The sequence below is a fragment of the Equus quagga genome, chromosome 12, assembly GCF_021613505.1.
Source record: "Equus quagga isolate Etosha38 chromosome 12, UCLA_HA_Equagga_1.0, whole genome shotgun sequence".
Classification (NCBI taxonomy): Eukaryota; Metazoa; Chordata; class Mammalia; order Perissodactyla; family Equidae; genus Equus; species Equus quagga.
The window spans coordinates 72891523-72908362 of NC_060278.1; the positions used below are offsets into that span (position 1 = coordinate 72891523).

Genomic DNA, 16840 nt, shown 5'->3' on the forward strand with positions numbered 1-16840 from the left:
ATACCAGTGATAGTCTGCAGAGAGAAAAAAGAAAGAAGGCGGGGCCGGCCCCGTGGCCAAGCGGCTAAGTTTGTGCGCTCCACTTCAGCGGCCCAGGGTTTCGCCAGTTCAGATCCTGGGCACAGACATGGCACCACTCATCAGGCCACGCTGAGGCAGCATCCCGCGTGCCACAACTAGAAAGACCCACAACTAAAATATACAACTATGTACCGGGGGAATTTGGGGAGAAAAAGCAGAAAAAAAAAAAAAAAAAAAGAAGATTGGCAACAGTTGTTAGCTCAGGTGCCAATCTTTAAAAAAAAATTAAAAAAAGAAAGAAGGCAACCATGCAGCATCTAGTAATCCCAGAGAGCAAGTGAACAGGAGGGCCTTCATTCTGTTTCAAACAGGCCTTGTGAGGCTGGCTGTACTTTCAGATCCTTGAGTGACATAAGAGCCTCTAAGTAACAAATGTCCCTGTATTTAAACTGGCTTCAGTGGATTTCTGCTTCTCACAGTCAAAAGATACCACATTAAGGCACTTTCCATCTTGCTTACTATTCCCAGCATCTTTGTTGGCTCCTCCTCATTCCTCTACCCCTAAATAAAATTGTGGACAGTTCTTTTCTATATTTTTGCCCCAGTTTACCTATTCCTGTGGCTTCTGCTGTCACCTCTGACAGAGGCTTCCAAATGAGAACAACAGCTTCCACTTTGCCAGACTTATCTCATCTCACTTAATCCTCTTGCCCACCTTCGGAGATACATATTACTGCTCACATTTTACAGAAACTGAGGTCTGGAGAAGTTGGGTAACTGGTCTAAGGGTATATAGACAGCACGTGGCAGAGCTGAATTTTGAATCCCGATCTGCCCAACTTGAGTCAACGCTCTTAACCTCAACACCCAATTCCAGTTCCACATTTCCAACTACCTGCCGGACATTAACAGTAATATAGTCCACTGTCACCTCAAACGCAACATATCCAAAATAGGAATACCACTTGCTCCTTGCCACCACATCCCCTGACTTTTTCCAGTCACTGAAGTAATAACTTCAAAGTTACCACGCATTTATTTATGCAATATTCATTTAATAAATCTTCACTGTGTGTTCTAGCTACTGGAAATTTAGTAGTGAACAAAAATGAGCAAGTCTGTGGAGCTTATATTCCAGTAGGAGAAGACAGACGCCAAATAAACAAACATACAGCAGGTGCTAATAAGTGCTATGGAAACAAATAAAGCAACTAGCCAGCCAAGAGTGGGGGCCCTGTTTTATAGAATAGTCAGGGAAGGGATTTTTGATGAGGGGTCATTTAAGCAAAAACCTGAGAGGTGAGGCAGTAAGCCACACAGACATCTTGGGGAAGAACGTAGAGAACAAGTACAGTGCAAAGCCCTGGCCAGTCTGAGAGACAGCAAGGAGGCCAGGGTTGCTAAAAAGTAGGGAATGAGGGGAAGGAGATAAGGTCAAAGACATCATGGAGAGTCAGATCATTGAGGGCTTTATGGATTAGGACCCTGGATTATTATCAAATTATTAGACGACAACTGCCAAGAGTTCTGAGCAGAGGACTGACAACCAACTGACACGTTTTAAAAGGATTAGTTTGTTATGAGAACAAACTGTCAGAACAAGAATAGAAGGGAGGCCAATAAGGAGGCTACTGCAATATGGACCAATATGGTAATACTGAAAGTAGCAGAATTATGGATCTATTTTGAAATCCAAATAAGATTTGCTGATGGATTTGATGTCGGAGGGGAGGACACAAGAGGAATCAATGACTAAGTTTTCTGGCCTGAGCAACCAGAAGAATGGGTTTGCTCTGCCCACCATATCTGATCAGTCATCAAGTTCTATGGGTTCTATTACGTCTCTTTATACATCCCTTCCTTTATATCCTGCTGCCTCTACGTGGGTGGCAGGCCTTTCTCTTTCATGCCTGCACTACCTTTAATACAGCCTCCTAATTGGTCTGTATCTTTATCTTCTCTCTTCTTCAATCCTTCTTGCATACTATCCCCAAATAAATCTTTCCAAAACATCACTATATCACACGCTACCGCATTCTACCTCTGTGCCTTTCCTACCGCTATGCCCTAACTTCCACTGCCTATGAAACACCAACTCAGTTCCTTTCAAATCCCAGGTCAGATTCTGTGCCCTTTCAGAAGCCTTTGACACGTGCCCCCCTACTGATTTTCCCTTTCCCTTAACTCCTGTTGCAGTTTAATGACTGTACCGTTTCTGTGTCATTTACTATTATCAATAACAGTGTTTTAGGAGACTCACACAACCCCTCTCCCCCCGCCCTGGCCCAAGTGTATGTATTTTCTAAGTAGATTTTAAATAGGAAGCCCACTTTAATCTGTGTCCATCACAGCATAGTATATATAGGGACTAAAACAATAAATGGTCTTTATGGTCTGAACTAGAAAATGCAAAATAAAACAGTATAAGCATTAATAAAGGCTACCTATATTTAATCACACAGAAAGATTTCTAACCAACTGATGAAATTAATATTTTTCTTAGCTAGAAAATTAGCTTAATCCATGTTCCAAATGAATGTTAATCTGATTTTAATTGTGAATTATCAAAAACATCTTAAGAGGCCAGCCCCAGTTGCCTAGTGGTTAAGTTCAGTGCACTCCACTTCAGCAGCCCAGGCTTGGTTCCCAGGTGCAGACGTTCACCACCTGTCTCAGTGGCCATGCTGTGGCGGCAGCTCACATACAAAAAGAGGAAGATTGGCAACAGTTGTTAACTCAGGGCAAATCTTCCTCAGCAAAAAACAAAATCACATTTGAACAAAGTGGGAATTAAGAGCAATGTATCTTAAATAGACTTAAAGAAACTATCAGTAGGAACCACTGTATAATATGGATTCAAAGGAAAGAAAAATCACTTTAAGAAAAAAATAGTTAAAAGGGGACACAAAACAACCATTGGTTCAACCACTTAATTGATTAAGAATTGCATAAGAAAATTTGTCCTTAAAATTAGCCAATTTTATTTTTCAAAGTAAATTAAGTCATCAAATAAATATACCTTATTCAAATGTTGTGCTATGTAACCTCTTCCACAACCGAGATCCAAAGCAAGGGGGAAATCTCTAAAAAATACACACAGAAGTTAAGTTTTGTCTGTAATAATACAGTCCATAAAATAATTATTAAGAAGTAATGTTTTTTAAGTAAAAACATTTTAGTGAACACAACTTTCAGAAAGTTCTATAATCTACTTTTTCTGTCTCATCTTACAAGCTGTATCTACCAGAGAACATACCAGACAGAGCAAGTATGTCTCATGTCCAGCCATTCACAAGACCTCACAGTCAACTGGCTTTCCATCAGATTGCTCCATGACATGAATTCAAAGAACAGGTTTAGTGGGGGTATTTTGATCTGATAATATATCCAGATAAAGAACGAAAAGAAGCTAACGTAAATCAACATGAAAATATTTGTGATACTTATCAGGAACTTACTAATTATCCCCATTTCTCAAATTTACTGAGGCAGCAGATGACTTAGAAATCAGCATGTGAAATACCATGAAATATTAATACGTTAAACTCAAAACAATACAAAACACCAACTAAATAACAGCTAACTTTTACTGAAATCTTACTAGGTTCAAAGTGGTGTGCTAAGTGTTCAGAGTAAAGTAGGTCAACCCAAGTTCACGCAACTAAGTGGCAGTCAGAACCTGAATTCAGTCAGTTTGAATCCTGAACTGGAACTATTAACCCCTATGCTATGCTGTCTCCTCTAAATATATCATGTCATAAATCACTACACACATCTAATTGTTTAAGAAACACACATCTATAGGTTTAAGAAAAATTTTAACAAGAAAATTTAATTTTATCCACTAATATTTTTCCTATTGAACCAAGAGACTCTTTCCAATTTCTGCTAAAAACTTATGTCAAAAGTATAGAACACCAGTACACAGTTGGAGAACAGCTAGTGAGAAACAACCACTTATCTACCTAATGCCCTTTATCTTGATTGTGAACACAGTGTGACATGAAGTAGACAGGCTTTGGAATCAAAGACATGAGTTAGAATTCTGGGTCTGCAATTTACTGGCTCTGTGACCATACACAGTGATTTAATATTACTGGATCTCAGTTTCACCATCTATAAAATGGAAAAGTTACTAACTTCCTCAGGGTGGTTGTGAGAATTTTATGAAATAACGCATGTAAAGTTTTTAGCACAGTACAAATACTCAACAAAAGTTAGTTAATGAGTTATTATTATCACTGATTATAACAGTATTAAGTGAGTCTCAGATACCACAAATTAAGACATTTAATAATCTGTGGGGCAAGTTCTAAAAAATCAACAAAAGATCAATATTGACAATATAAACTATTATTTCTAATAATAAAACATCAGTGCAAGAACATTTAGACTGGTATTTTTAATAATTAAATTCCTAAGAGTTAATGTTAGCTTAGGACATGCTTTCAGCCATAAGCATAGGTCTCTCTATACACCTGTGTTTTGCTCAGTACTATGACATAAAAAGATTGTAAAATCCAAACTGTTTTGGAAAATTTAATGTTTCATTTATGATATTGAAAATGGCCTAAAAATCCAAGCAAATGAATGACTATAGAGAAGTAGCTATTTTTCAGATCTTTACAATAACAAAACTAACGAAACAAATGAAATGGGGTGATTATTTGAAACAATGAAGAATTTTTTTCTACCGTATGAAATTAATGCATCCCAAGACTCCTTTAAGTAGCAAGGATATATCTAAAATATGACTGAATTTGTGATTTTACAAAATTCCCCTTTTTATAGACAAATGTAATAAATTCACCCCATCTTGGCCTAATTTAATCTCTGTTTTTCAGACAAAAGAACACAGAAAGTGATTTGCTAACAAAATACAGCAATTCTATGGCAAACTCATTATTTAACTGTGGTTCCTGCCATGCAGCTATAAACTTCAATCTGTAGAGCTTTTGTTATGCTTAATACAGAGCAAGAAATCCATCATGGTTTTAATAAGACTTGATGAATGCAGTCTTTTCTCAAATCTGCCTCTATAGAATGGTCAGAGAACCCTTATTGCCATTAATAATATTTAAGCCAAAAATGGCCAAAGTTTCATATAACCTGATTGGGGAACAAATCTAGGTAGACTCTCTTCTCCATTTAGATGGTAAAAGATTCCATTAATTTTAGTTAAACTTTTAAAGCTAGATTCAGTAAATCTTAAAAATTCATGTGTAGTTAATTCTTTATCTCCATTTTTGGAGCAATCTTTCCATTACTGGCTTTTGGCCAAATCAAGTGGATCAGACATTCAGGCTCAGATAGAAGCTATGAGTTGTGTTTCCATTCATTCTCTTTTTAGGCAAAAGTGAAGAAAAGAACACTTCCTCTCCCAGACAGAAAAAAGCAGAGACTTAGAGAGTGATTAAAATCACTAATCCTGATAATAAATTCCTCCAGATTCCGCCATTCCAGATATCAAGCTTTCAGCATTCAGTCTCTCAAGTCTCCAGTCAAAAGTTAACTGTGTTTTATTGTGCTAATCATCACTTACCTGGCTATGTCATATACACGATCTGCGATCCGACTTCCAACCTGAAGGATTACAGGAGGCAATGATGGAGACAAGTTGAGTAGGTTTAACAGAGAAGTAATACTCTTTTTCCAGTATTCAACAATCCATAGGTTACTTATGTTTCAACATGTTGGTAAGTACTCCCCTTTATCCCTGTTTCAATTTATCTACAGCAGCTTTCTTTTCAAATTCTGAATAGAAACATAATAAATTAAAATCCCAGGAAACAAATTGACTTCAGAAGTCAGTTTAATGAATTCAAGACTAAACATTCCTTATATACATATATTTTTTGTGGTATAAGGTTGCAAGGACGAAAAGCAATTGGAGCATAAAAGACACATTATTGCCCATAGATATTAGCATGAGGAATATGAAAGTGAAAAATTATTTAGTTAGCTGGGGTTTATTACAGATGACTGTATAAGCTGTCACGTAATAAAAATTCTATTATTTGATGACTATTAACAAATTTTGTGTAACTCCTAAACAGGTAAAGAATTTTTCTGAGCAATGTCTGTAAATTAGAAAAAGTCAGCCAAATCTGAAGAAACCGCACTTCCTGCCTCCCTCCCCAATCCCATCCCAATCTAAAAAATGTCATAAGGTAGGTGCCTCCTTTTGGTGGGCTAGCTTCATCTGGCAGGAATAAAGATGTGGGAGCCAAATATCCCCCACATTCTACTTATTCCCTCATAAACACCCCAGAGTTTCTATTAGAACTTGAAAGTTTAGGACATGTGTATCTGCTTTTTAGGAGAGGGAGGTTGAAGGGAGGAGGTACAGCAGAAGTCTTTCCCCAGAGGAGTCCACTTTGTATGTCATTCCTAACATGAATGTCTTTCGTTTATCATAAAAAGAACTCTCAAATACTTTATCTCATTTATTCTAGTCCTGCACCCTGGTGAGGCCTCAGTCCAGTTGCAATCTCTAGGTACTTTTCTTGGAGAAGAGTGGCTAGGAACACACATCTTCTAAGTACATGCCATTATGAACCCTGAGAACAAACACAGTCAATCACCTGATCAGGCCAGGGCTTGCAAAGAGCTCTGCCCAAAGGAGCTCAAAGTTTGTTGCTTTGGCCTGAAAGAGCTCATTATACTCAACTTCAATATTGCTCTATCCCTGAAGACACATTTACTTAGGCCTGAGCTCTGTGCTGCAGGTCCAGAGAGTAAAAACTCTCAGTCTCTAGCCCACCTGGGCAGCGAGGAAGAGGTCTTTCAAACCAACACAAATCAGAGATCTTAATTTATCTCAATTAATCTTCCTAAAACATAAACCAGATCCTATGACTCCACTGCTTAAAACCATTCAACAGCCTCACATTCCTCTAGAGCACTGGTGGCCAACAGAAAAACGAGAGCCACAAGTGTAATTTTAAATTTTCTAATAACCACTTTAAAAAAGTAAAAAGAAACAGGAGAAATTAATTTTACCATTTTATTTAACCCAACATATCAAAATATAATTTCAACATGTAATCAAGATAAAAATTATTAATGAAGTATTTTACATCCTTTTTTCACACTAAGTCACTGACATCCAGTGTATTTTACACTTACAGCACATCTCAGTTGGACTAGCCACATTTCAAGTACTGAACAGCCACATGTGGCCAGAGATTACCATACTAAAGGGACAGCTCAGAGAGAGAAAAAATCCAAAGTCCTTACTCCTTAAGGCCCTAATCACTTGGGCGCCCCCTGACCTCTCTCTCCCACTCCTTCCTTCACTGGAGGCCTCGGGGACTCTGCATTTCTCCTCCCCTTTGCCTGTAACGCTTCTCCCCCAAGATCTCAGCTTGGCCAATTCCTCATCACGGTGTCTGCTACAGTGGTCTTCCCGGACCACCGCAATCACTGCACGACTTCACCTTCTTTCTTTAGCTGACATTACATTTCTCGTTCACTGTTTCGCCTCCCGCAAGAATGTAATCTCATGAGGGCAGCGATCTACTTTGCTCTAGACACACTTGTGACTCAAGCAGTAACTGCTGAGTGAGTGAATGAATGAATGAATGAATAGCACCTTAGAAATACCCGAGCCCAGCCCTTCCGTGATTACAGTAGAGGCCCGGACAGCCTGGGCGGCTGCTCAAGGTCACACGGCGAGCTGGGGTCGGTCCGGGCCCGGCCGGAGCTGCTGGACCCGAGGCCAAGGCCGGCGCCGCCCTGCCCCGCTGCCCCGCGGCCTCACCTCCTCCTTCAGGTAGTCAAACTTCCTCGGCTCGGGCTGCCGGGCCGCCCAGTTCTTCTGTTTCCTCTTCAAATCCCGGTCGAAGATATTTAGGGCTCTGGGTGAGGCGCTGCCCGGGGGAGAGACACCAGAGGCGACCTTCCTGAGGCCGAGGTTCTTGGCGGGAACCCCCGCCGCCGGAGGTCGCCGCCACAGCAGCCAGACTCGGGTGAGCCGCAGCATCTCCACCGGCTACGCCACTCGCCGAAGCCCTTCTTGTGCGCATGCGCCGCCGCGGCTTCGGCGACTACTCCAGATTTCGCAGAGGGAAAAGAGAAGTAGTTTGGCCCAGTTCGCGTGCCATTACGGCGGAGCGACACGCGGAGGATTGTGGGTATGGGTCGCATGTGAGGCTCTGAGAGGGCTCCTCCGAGGTGAGTGGGGTTGGGTTCAAGAAGGGCCGTAGCGGGTACAGAACCGGTGTCTGATAGGGTCTCCTTCGGATTCGTGAGGGTGCGCCCTTCCTCCTTGCCTTTCCGGCTTCATTTTTCAGACTTGCTTGGTCCTCCTAGGGTCCTGTCGAGGGCCCTCAGCCCAGTAGCCGCGCGCTGAGGTTTGGGAATTGGGAAGGAGACCTTCGTTCCGGAGGCAACTCGGTGTTCCCCGCGTTAGGGGGTGGGTAGAACGGGAGAGTGGCCTCCGGAGATGAGGGCGGGCGTCGGAGGTGAGGTCAGGTCGCCTTTCGCTCTTCAAATATCTGGCGTTTGTCCAGTGCTTTCGTTCCCAACCTTTATATGCATTACCTCTAATAGTTGAATGAGGTGTTTCCTACCTCCTAAGGCTATTCAGAGGGTTAAATGCTTTAATATTTCTAAAATTCATGGAACAGTAACCCGCACATAGTAAGAGCTCGCCATCGTTAATACTAATGCTATCTTTTTAAGTGTGTAAGTGGATTATTGACATCTTTGATTTTTCTTGGTGTATAAAAAGTTGTTTCAAATTTAAGGGAAAAATATAGGTTTATAGTCAAGGCTTTCTTTTAAAACAAAGCACCACTACCCTATTTGGTCAGTTCCTTTTTGCTCTTAATAATCAATTACTTTTGGCTCTTTGCAAAAGTCAAATCTAGAGATGCTAAACCATTAGCGACTATTTTCAAGGGAACGATAGTAATTATACACACACACACGTATTCTAATATGTTTTGGGGGTAATCAGCCTTAGTCACTGGTAGAGTAAGAAATTATGGAAAGAAGTGATCTTTATTAAAAAGAGTGAGAGACTTTACCTGGTTCTTAAGGATGGTCAGACTTAAAGAGGGAATTTTGTGAGCTAAACCTGAATTGATTTTGGTCTATTTAGTTAGGAGACTAGTATTGTAGAACTAAAGGCTGTTTAAAGTAACATAAGGTTAAGATTAACAGAGAGAAGGGGGCCAGAATGTGAAGAAACAAATGAGACCCAGGCCTGGGATCTTTTGATTATATTAGCTTTTAATTTGTAACATATACAGGTATACAAAGAGAAAAAGCTGAATTCTAGGTGAGTGCAATTGGCTAGTAAGCATTTGCCGCCTCTATAAAGCCCTGGAATTCTGCTTGATTTTGCCTTAAGTTTATTTCTCCAAGAGGTCTGTAATCAAAAGAGGAGATTCTGTTAGGTTTTGTTTTTTTGCGTGTGACGCAGAATAAGTTTGGAAAATGAAATTACACTTGTTACCTTTATTTTATTTACGTTTAGCTTAGGATATATTGTGAATTAATATTTTTTCCTGAAGCACCTATTATACTACTAACCCTGCATTTTGTAACGTTTGTTTTGTTTTTCAGTATTTGGCTTCTTCAAGCGTCTGTCCAGTCAGACATTTAAAAATGGCATCCAAACAAGAGATAATGAGTGACCAGCGGTTTAGGCGGGTTACAAAGGACCCGAGATTTTGGGAGATGCCAGAAAAAGAACGAAAAATCAAAATTGACAAGAGATTTCGAGCAATGTTTCATGACAAAAAGTTCAAGTTGAATTATGCTGTGGATAAAAGAGGACGCCCCATCAACCACAGCACTACAGAGGACTTGAAACGTTTTTATGACCTTTCAGATTCTGATTCAGATCTATCTGATGAAGATAACAAACTATTGAACCAAAAGAAAATGAAGAAAAGACCCCAAACTAAAAACGAAATAGAATCAAAAAATCTAGTTGAAGAAAAAAAGAAAGAAACTAAGAACATTAGTCGAAAGGATTCCAAAAATGAAAATGACTTAGAGAACTCTGACAGAATTCAGAAAATGAAAAACTCATGCAAGTCTAAGAAGATAGATTCAAAAATAAGTCCCAAGAAAGATAATGAAGAATTTACACAAAAAAGTGCAAAAGGGAAAAAAAACGTTGTTCGACATAGTACAGACTCGTGTCCCAAAGGAAAACTAAGGACAGTAGACTCAGGCACCTCTGAAATTGTGGAATCTCCCAAGATCAAGTTTTCTGAAACAAGAGGAGAAACGCAATCAGGTTGGTTGAAAGAAACGAGGGATTTTTTGGTATAACATTATTTATTTTCATAGTGTAATAGGAATGGTCAAATGCTTATTTGGAAGTATAAAGCTATGAAAGAAAAAATACCGTATAATAATTAATAATTTTTGATTTGGTGCTGTAATGGCTAGAAGAGAAACAAATAAAATCTTGAATCTTGAGGCTAAACAATGATTTTGATTTGTACTGGGCACTAGTGAGAGCTATATTCTCTAACCAGATGAAGTGTTATATGTTCTCACCACATGAAAAGAAGAAAAAGCTCTGAAAAAGATTAAGTAGAGTTGAGTACTCATCCATTCTTTCATTCATTCAACCACTTTTAGTAACTAGTGTCTGGCAGATAGAACATGATTAAGACGTGATCCCCCTTGTCAGGGCTGCTGCTAGTTTATGTGATGCCTCTGCAAGTTAGAAAAAGATGTGCCCCTCTGGACACAGAGCTGCCAGAGCTCACAGTTTTGTGAGAGACAGCACCTTTGAGTGAAGTAACAGGTTCTTTTTCCCGGAACAGACACAGTGCCCTTGAAGGGTACATGGCTTGGTGAGAGGAGTTTGGCTTCAATTCAAGCCCTTCTTGCCCCTCTTGTATATCCTCTTTTGCAAATAACAGTCTGCTAAACTCTATGCGGTGACACTGGTCTAAAGCAGCATGGTCCAATAGGAATACATAATTTTGAATTTTCTAGTAGAGACATTAAAAAGTAAAAAGAAACAGATGGAATTGTTTTATTAATACATTTTATCTAACCCAATATATCAAAAAAATTTCAATATGTAGTCAACATAAAAATTTTAATGGAATATTTTGCGTTCTACTTTCATACTAATGTCAAGTTGGAGGAGCCACATTTCAAGTGCTCAGTTGCCACATGTAGCTGCTGACTACTATATTGGACAGTGCAGATCTAAAGTGGAAGAAGTTAGTCAGAGCCATGATACAAAATAGGATAATAGTACCGTAGAAGATGTTTAGCAGAGGGATATGAGAACTCGGAGGAAGAGATTGCTCGAGATAATGGTAATTAGAGGAAAATTTATACTTGAAGCAGTATTTTGATTGGAATTTGGAAAAATTGGGGACCTGAGCATTCTATGTGGAAAGAACTTTGTGAGCAAAGATATGGTTATGTTCAGAAGATGTCAGTATTCTCGTTTGATTAGATTATAAGGTCTCTGAAGGGGTGAGTGGATAATACAGCTAGAAGTGATTATTTGGAGCTAAAAGTAGGAAATATCTGATTCTAATTCATGTTTACATGTTTACTAAGCTTATTAAAATTTTGTGTTACCTCTCACAGCAGCAAAATTTGAGTGTTGGTGTTGCTGATCGTTGATATAACTGAAAATTTGTGTTGTTCACATAAGCCAGATGAAGGCTGGCTATGATTACAGGATCCAGTGAGGGTAGCCATCAGGAAAAGGGTGAGAGAGGTCTTGACAGGCCAAGATCACACTGAGAAGGTAGAAAGTATCAGGCAGTGGACAGAATTCTAGATAGCAGGGACTTAGTGGATCAGGGGTGGCGTCCCATTCCTTTTCTACAGCAAACTAAGGTATGGGGAGAAGAGATATGAGTCTGGTTACTGAAATTGAAGAATAAGATCAGAATGGGAACAGCAACAAAGTTGGTTTGATGCTGAGTTTGTGAAGTAAGTTAGTCTAGCATCTTTTGAATTTCACTTGATTTAGAGCACTAGAGTGATATATCCATGTAATTCTTTGGATTGATTTTACAGAATCTTTTTACATATCTTTTTTTCACTTAATTTTCTCAATAACCTCAAGAAATTAGGATATATTAATCAGGAATCAAGGTCGAAGTGATTTATGTGAGGATACACCGAGCTGGACCTGTAACTCAAGTCCTTGAATCTTTTTGCCCCGCGTGTTGCTTGTAGTAATTTACATTGGTTTGTCTAGAAAAGGCATTATCTGTCAGTAGGGATTAAGTGACTCTACATATAAACATCTTCTTTCATCAGCTATCATTCCATCAACTCTGTGTACAAGGGACTTTTTTTTAAGTGCTATAAGATAAAGGTGATATGAGGAGTTGCCGTTTGGTATTATGTGTCATTTTAAAATGTTGGTGCCCAGCACTTGTACTGCTAAGAACTTATTTTAAGTAAGTAATTGGACATGTGTGCAAAGGATGTGCATTGTAGCATTGTTTTTAAAAATTAAAAAAATGGCAACATAAATCATTAAAGGATTGATTAAATAAATTGTGACCTAGCCAAACATGTCTATGATATATGAAGTTTTAAAAATAGGTTGCAAAAGAGCATAAATGGTGTGGTTAGCCACTTAAAAAAATTGGTAGGTATATCATGGAAAACAAATTTAGGCAGTTATGTACCAAAATAACCATCCAGTTATCTCAGAGTAAAAAATTACTAATGATCTGTATTTTCTTCATTAAACCATATTTTTTTAAATTTTTTGCAGTGAGTATTCATTACTTTTATAATTAGGAAGAAAATCATAAAGCATTTTTTTTAAGTAGCTGGATAAGTAGTAGTTTTTACAGTCACTACTAGAGCAATATCATCTAGGAATAGAGGTAACCCAAATTATCTGGCATATGGCTTCATACATGGTGGGTTCTGAGCAAATATTTGCTGAATGAATAAATATTTTAATTTTTATTCATTGGTGTCAAAAATATTAAAATACTAGATCTCTTTAACTCTCCCATGTATCAATTTATTGTACAACCCATAGTGTGGTTTGTGTACTATTGTCATATGTGAAAAGATGTCATATGTGAAAAGAGATGTGAGATGATACTGGAACATTTTTATATTGATAGTTATGTATTTATTTCAACATCTTAGAAAAAAATGTAACCACCATATCATATCTGTGACTTCAGGGATATTGTTTAGAACAAAGCTAAAACTGATTTCTTTAATTAAAAAAATTCAATTTAATGAAAAATATCAGTGATATGCAAAAATCATGAAGATAGTATGGTTAATGACTGGTGCACGGGAAATATTGCATTACTTGATGGAGCTAGGTCCCCAAGGTGTTATTTTTGAGCATGTTGCTTAAAAGTGAATTGTGGGAGGCTGACCCCATGGCCTAGTGGTTAAGTTCAGCACGCTCCACTTCAGCAGCCTGGTTTTGGTTGCCAGGTGCAGACCTACACCACTTGGTGGCAGCTGTACTTTGGCAACAACCCACATACAAAATAGAGGAAGATTGGCACGGATGTTAACTCAGGGCAAATCTTCCTCAAGAGTAAGATTGGCAACAGATCTTGGCTCAGGGCAAATCTTCCTCAGCAAAAAAAAGAAAGAAGGAAAGAAAAATGAATTCTGGTGCTTACCTCATAGTAACTTTCTTTCACTATTGCAATAGTGTTTTTCTGACCCCCATATACAGAACTTATGATAATGCTCTTTTTTGGGCTATTTCACATCTCCTGGCTAGTTATTTTTCATTACTCCCCACTCTCTTGTGATATTAAAATAAAAGCCCATTTCCTACTTTTCCTCCTAACAAGACTCCTTTTCATTTAGTTTCAAGTCACATGATATCTTTGTGAAGTTTTCCTTATTATAAATACCTTTCTGCAGACAAATTTAGGTGTTTCTCTCTTTGGTGTGTTAGAACATAGTTTCATAAGTTAGTAAACAATTTCTTTTTGTTTTTGAACCCATCAAGAGCATGGAATCACCTTTCCCTTTCCCTAGCTCAATGCTTTGTACATAGTAGACACTCAGTATTTGGTCAATGAATGACTGCTTCTCCTTCCTTTAACCTTTTTCAGTGGTTCCACTCGTAATGGCAAGAGACATTGATAGTTATGATAACTCAACAGGTGGTAAAATGTTTGACAAAAACACTCTGGAAGAAGATTCAGAAAGTGCTAGTGAAACAGGAGGTGATGAAGAATCTGAAGATGGAATTACAGGCATTGATAGAGCTTCAGCTGATGAGGATGACGATGTCGATGATGCTGGAAGTGGGGAGGAGGAGGATGAAGATAGTGAGGATGGTGATGAAAGTGACAGTGGCCCTGATCTTGCGAGGGGCAAAGGAAATATAGAAACTAGTTCTGAAGATGAAGAAGATATGACAGATTTACTTCCAGAGGAGTCTGGTTTTGAGCATGCTTGGAGAGAATTAGATAAAGATGCTCCTCGGACTGATGAGGTGAGCTTTTGAATGAAGACGATTGTTTGTGAAGAGCGTGGTACAAGTACCTTCTGTGGATGGCAGGATTGCTGTTATTAAATTAAGTGGGAAAAGCTTTATTGATGAATGATGGTTCTGGTTAAAACTTCTTGCTATGGAATATATCTATATAAATTAGATATCTGTCAAAGCAGATAAGAAATGATTAAATAAATAAAAGTCACATGAAATTTTTAGAAAATACTTGCTTTAGCTGGTAGTTTATATTTCAGTTTCTCTTGCACCTGTTAGAAATTCTACAGGGTAACATACTCAACTTCGATATTCATGCATGGGTGGCAAAATAGCTGAACAAACTTGGTATTTAAAAATCAGTGTATCATCATGTTCTGATTTAAGAACTAAGAACCTAAGAGAAAGTGCTTATATGTTGCCAGTTTTACTATTGTGTAATTCATTGGAAGTTCTCTTTTACATATTGAAACCACTTAGATAAGTACTATATTGATGATTTCAGAATTTAGGGGAAAGAAGGCATTACATTTTTAGTACCTTTATTTTGCAAGCATTGGGAATAATATAGATCATGTAATATTTAATTTCTCTCATTTCTTAGATTACACGTCGATTAGCAGTTTGCAACATGGACTGGGATAGATTAAAGGCAAAAGATTTGCTGGCTCTGTTCAATTCATTTAAACCTAAAGGAGGTGTTATATTTTCTGTAAAGGTAAGAATTAATTTCTTTTTTTTTTTTTCGGTGAGGAAAATTCACCCTGAGCTAACATCTGTGGCAGTCTTCCTCTATTTTGTGTGTGGATTGCTGCCATAACACAGCCGGCACTGAGTGGTGTAGCTCCATGCCTGGGAACTGAACCTGGGCCGCCAAAGTGGATCTCACCAAACTTAACCATTAGGTGATTGGGCTGGTGATTTAAGAAAAAAATCCTATTTTTATTAGCAGCAGAAACATATAAAATCCTTGGAAATTACCTTAAGAACATATAATTGGGCTGGCCCCGTGGCCAAGTGGTTAAGTTTGCATGCTCTGCTTCAGCAATCCAGGGTTTCACCGGTTTGGATCCTCGGCACGGACGTGGCAGCACTCATGAGGCCATACTGAGGCATCGTGCCCCAGGTACAACCAGAGGCACTCACAACTACAACATACAACTATGTACTGTGGGGCTTTGGGGAGAACAAAACAAAACAAAACAAGTATATAACCCTAATGAAGTAAACTATAACCCTTGATAAATTTGCAAAACTTAAATACATTTTGAGATACCTTCTATAGGGCCAGCATATTGATTAAGAATCCAGGCTTTGCAATATGACAGACCTACATTCAAATCTTGATTCTGAAACATGCTATGTGATCTTGGGCATTTTATTAATCTCTTAAATTTTTCTCATCTGACAAGTGGATATAAAATAGTATTTCCTAGGGTAGTTGTAAGGGTTAAATGAAAAGGAGCTTACATTAAGTATTTAGTACAACGCCTAAAACAGCTCTAAATTATTATTTTTCTGTTTAAATATTTAAAGATGTCATTCTACAGTTTTAGTGTAGTTTCAGTCAAAATCTCAGTTCAAGGGAAAGTAAAGAAAAAGGACACCAGTAATTATCTAAAAAAATAAACAAGTGAGAATGACTAATAAATTTTTGAGAAATCATACCAGTTTAAAAGGATTCACCCTACCAGTTACAATGTCTAAACATTTTATAATGCTACTAAAGTTAACAAGTTTGGGTAAAAATAGGGAGACAAATTGATGGAATGGAATAGGCAAATAGAAGGGTTTATATGATAATTTAGATCAAAATAAGCTTCTTGAATACATAGTATTGGGACAAATGGACAAGTCTTTGTACAGAGAACTTAGTTCAGATCCTCACCTCCTAATAGCCCAAAATAAACTCCACATGAAATAAAGGAAAAAATTAAAAATCAGGGCCAGCCCCATGGCATAGTGGTTAAGTTCACACATTCCGCTTCAGTGGCCTGGGGTTCCCTGGTTCAGATCCTGGGCGCAGACCTACGCACTGCCTATCAAGCCATGCTGTGGCAGGTGTCCCACATATAAAAATAGAGGAAGATGGGCACAGATCTTAGCTCAGGGCTAATCTTCCTTAAAAAAAAAAAAAAAAAGTCAAACCACAGAAACAGAATAAAATAGAATTGTGTTTTTGTTAAATCTCATATTTCAGGAAATGGGTGCGTTAGTAGAAATTTCTAGACTTAAAAAAGAGGAAAAAGAAACAAAGAGAATCAACAGGTATGACTACATATATATTTAAAACTTCTACATCCAAACTTCCTGTGTGCAACTCAAATTTGTAAGGAAAACTCAGATCTGCTAGTTGATAGATTACATAGTTCAGACAAC

General features: G+C 38.3%; 2 protein-coding genes across 5 annotated transcripts in view; one reads left to right on the forward strand and one right to left on the reverse strand.

Annotated features, from left to right (window-relative positions):
• NDUFAF5 (NADH:ubiquinone oxidoreductase complex assembly factor 5) overlaps nt 1-8130 on the reverse strand; it is a 32046-nt gene extending 23916 nt beyond the window's left edge. For both annotated transcript variants that reach the window (XR_006891121.1, XM_046679067.1), the window contains exons 1-3: nt 7784-8130; nt 5564-5604; nt 3041-3104 (exon numbers count right to left, since the gene is read on the reverse strand). Coding sequence is in view for 1 of the 2 variants with exons in the window: in XM_046679067.1 (XP_046535023.1) it covers nt 3041-3104; nt 5564-5604; nt 7784-8005 (327 nt within the window). In the remaining variant the exon portion in view is untranslated. The remainder of the gene's footprint in view (nt 1-3040; nt 3105-5563; nt 5605-7783) is intronic.
• ESF1 (ESF1 nucleolar pre-rRNA processing protein homolog) overlaps nt 8102-16840 on the forward strand; it is a 58335-nt gene continuing 49596 nt past the window's right edge. The window contains exons 1-4 of one of the 3 annotated variants that reach the window (XM_046679064.1): nt 8102-8196; nt 9595-10276; nt 14073-14467; nt 15066-15179. In XM_046679064.1, the coding sequence (XP_046535020.1) occupies nt 9637-10276; nt 14073-14467; nt 15066-15179 (1149 nt within the window). In that variant the 5' untranslated portion in view covers nt 8102-8196; nt 9595-9636. The remainder of the gene's footprint in view (nt 8197-9594; nt 10277-14072; nt 14468-15065; nt 15180-16840) is intronic. The other 2 variants (XM_046679065.1, XM_046679066.1) reach the window with 2 other exon arrangements.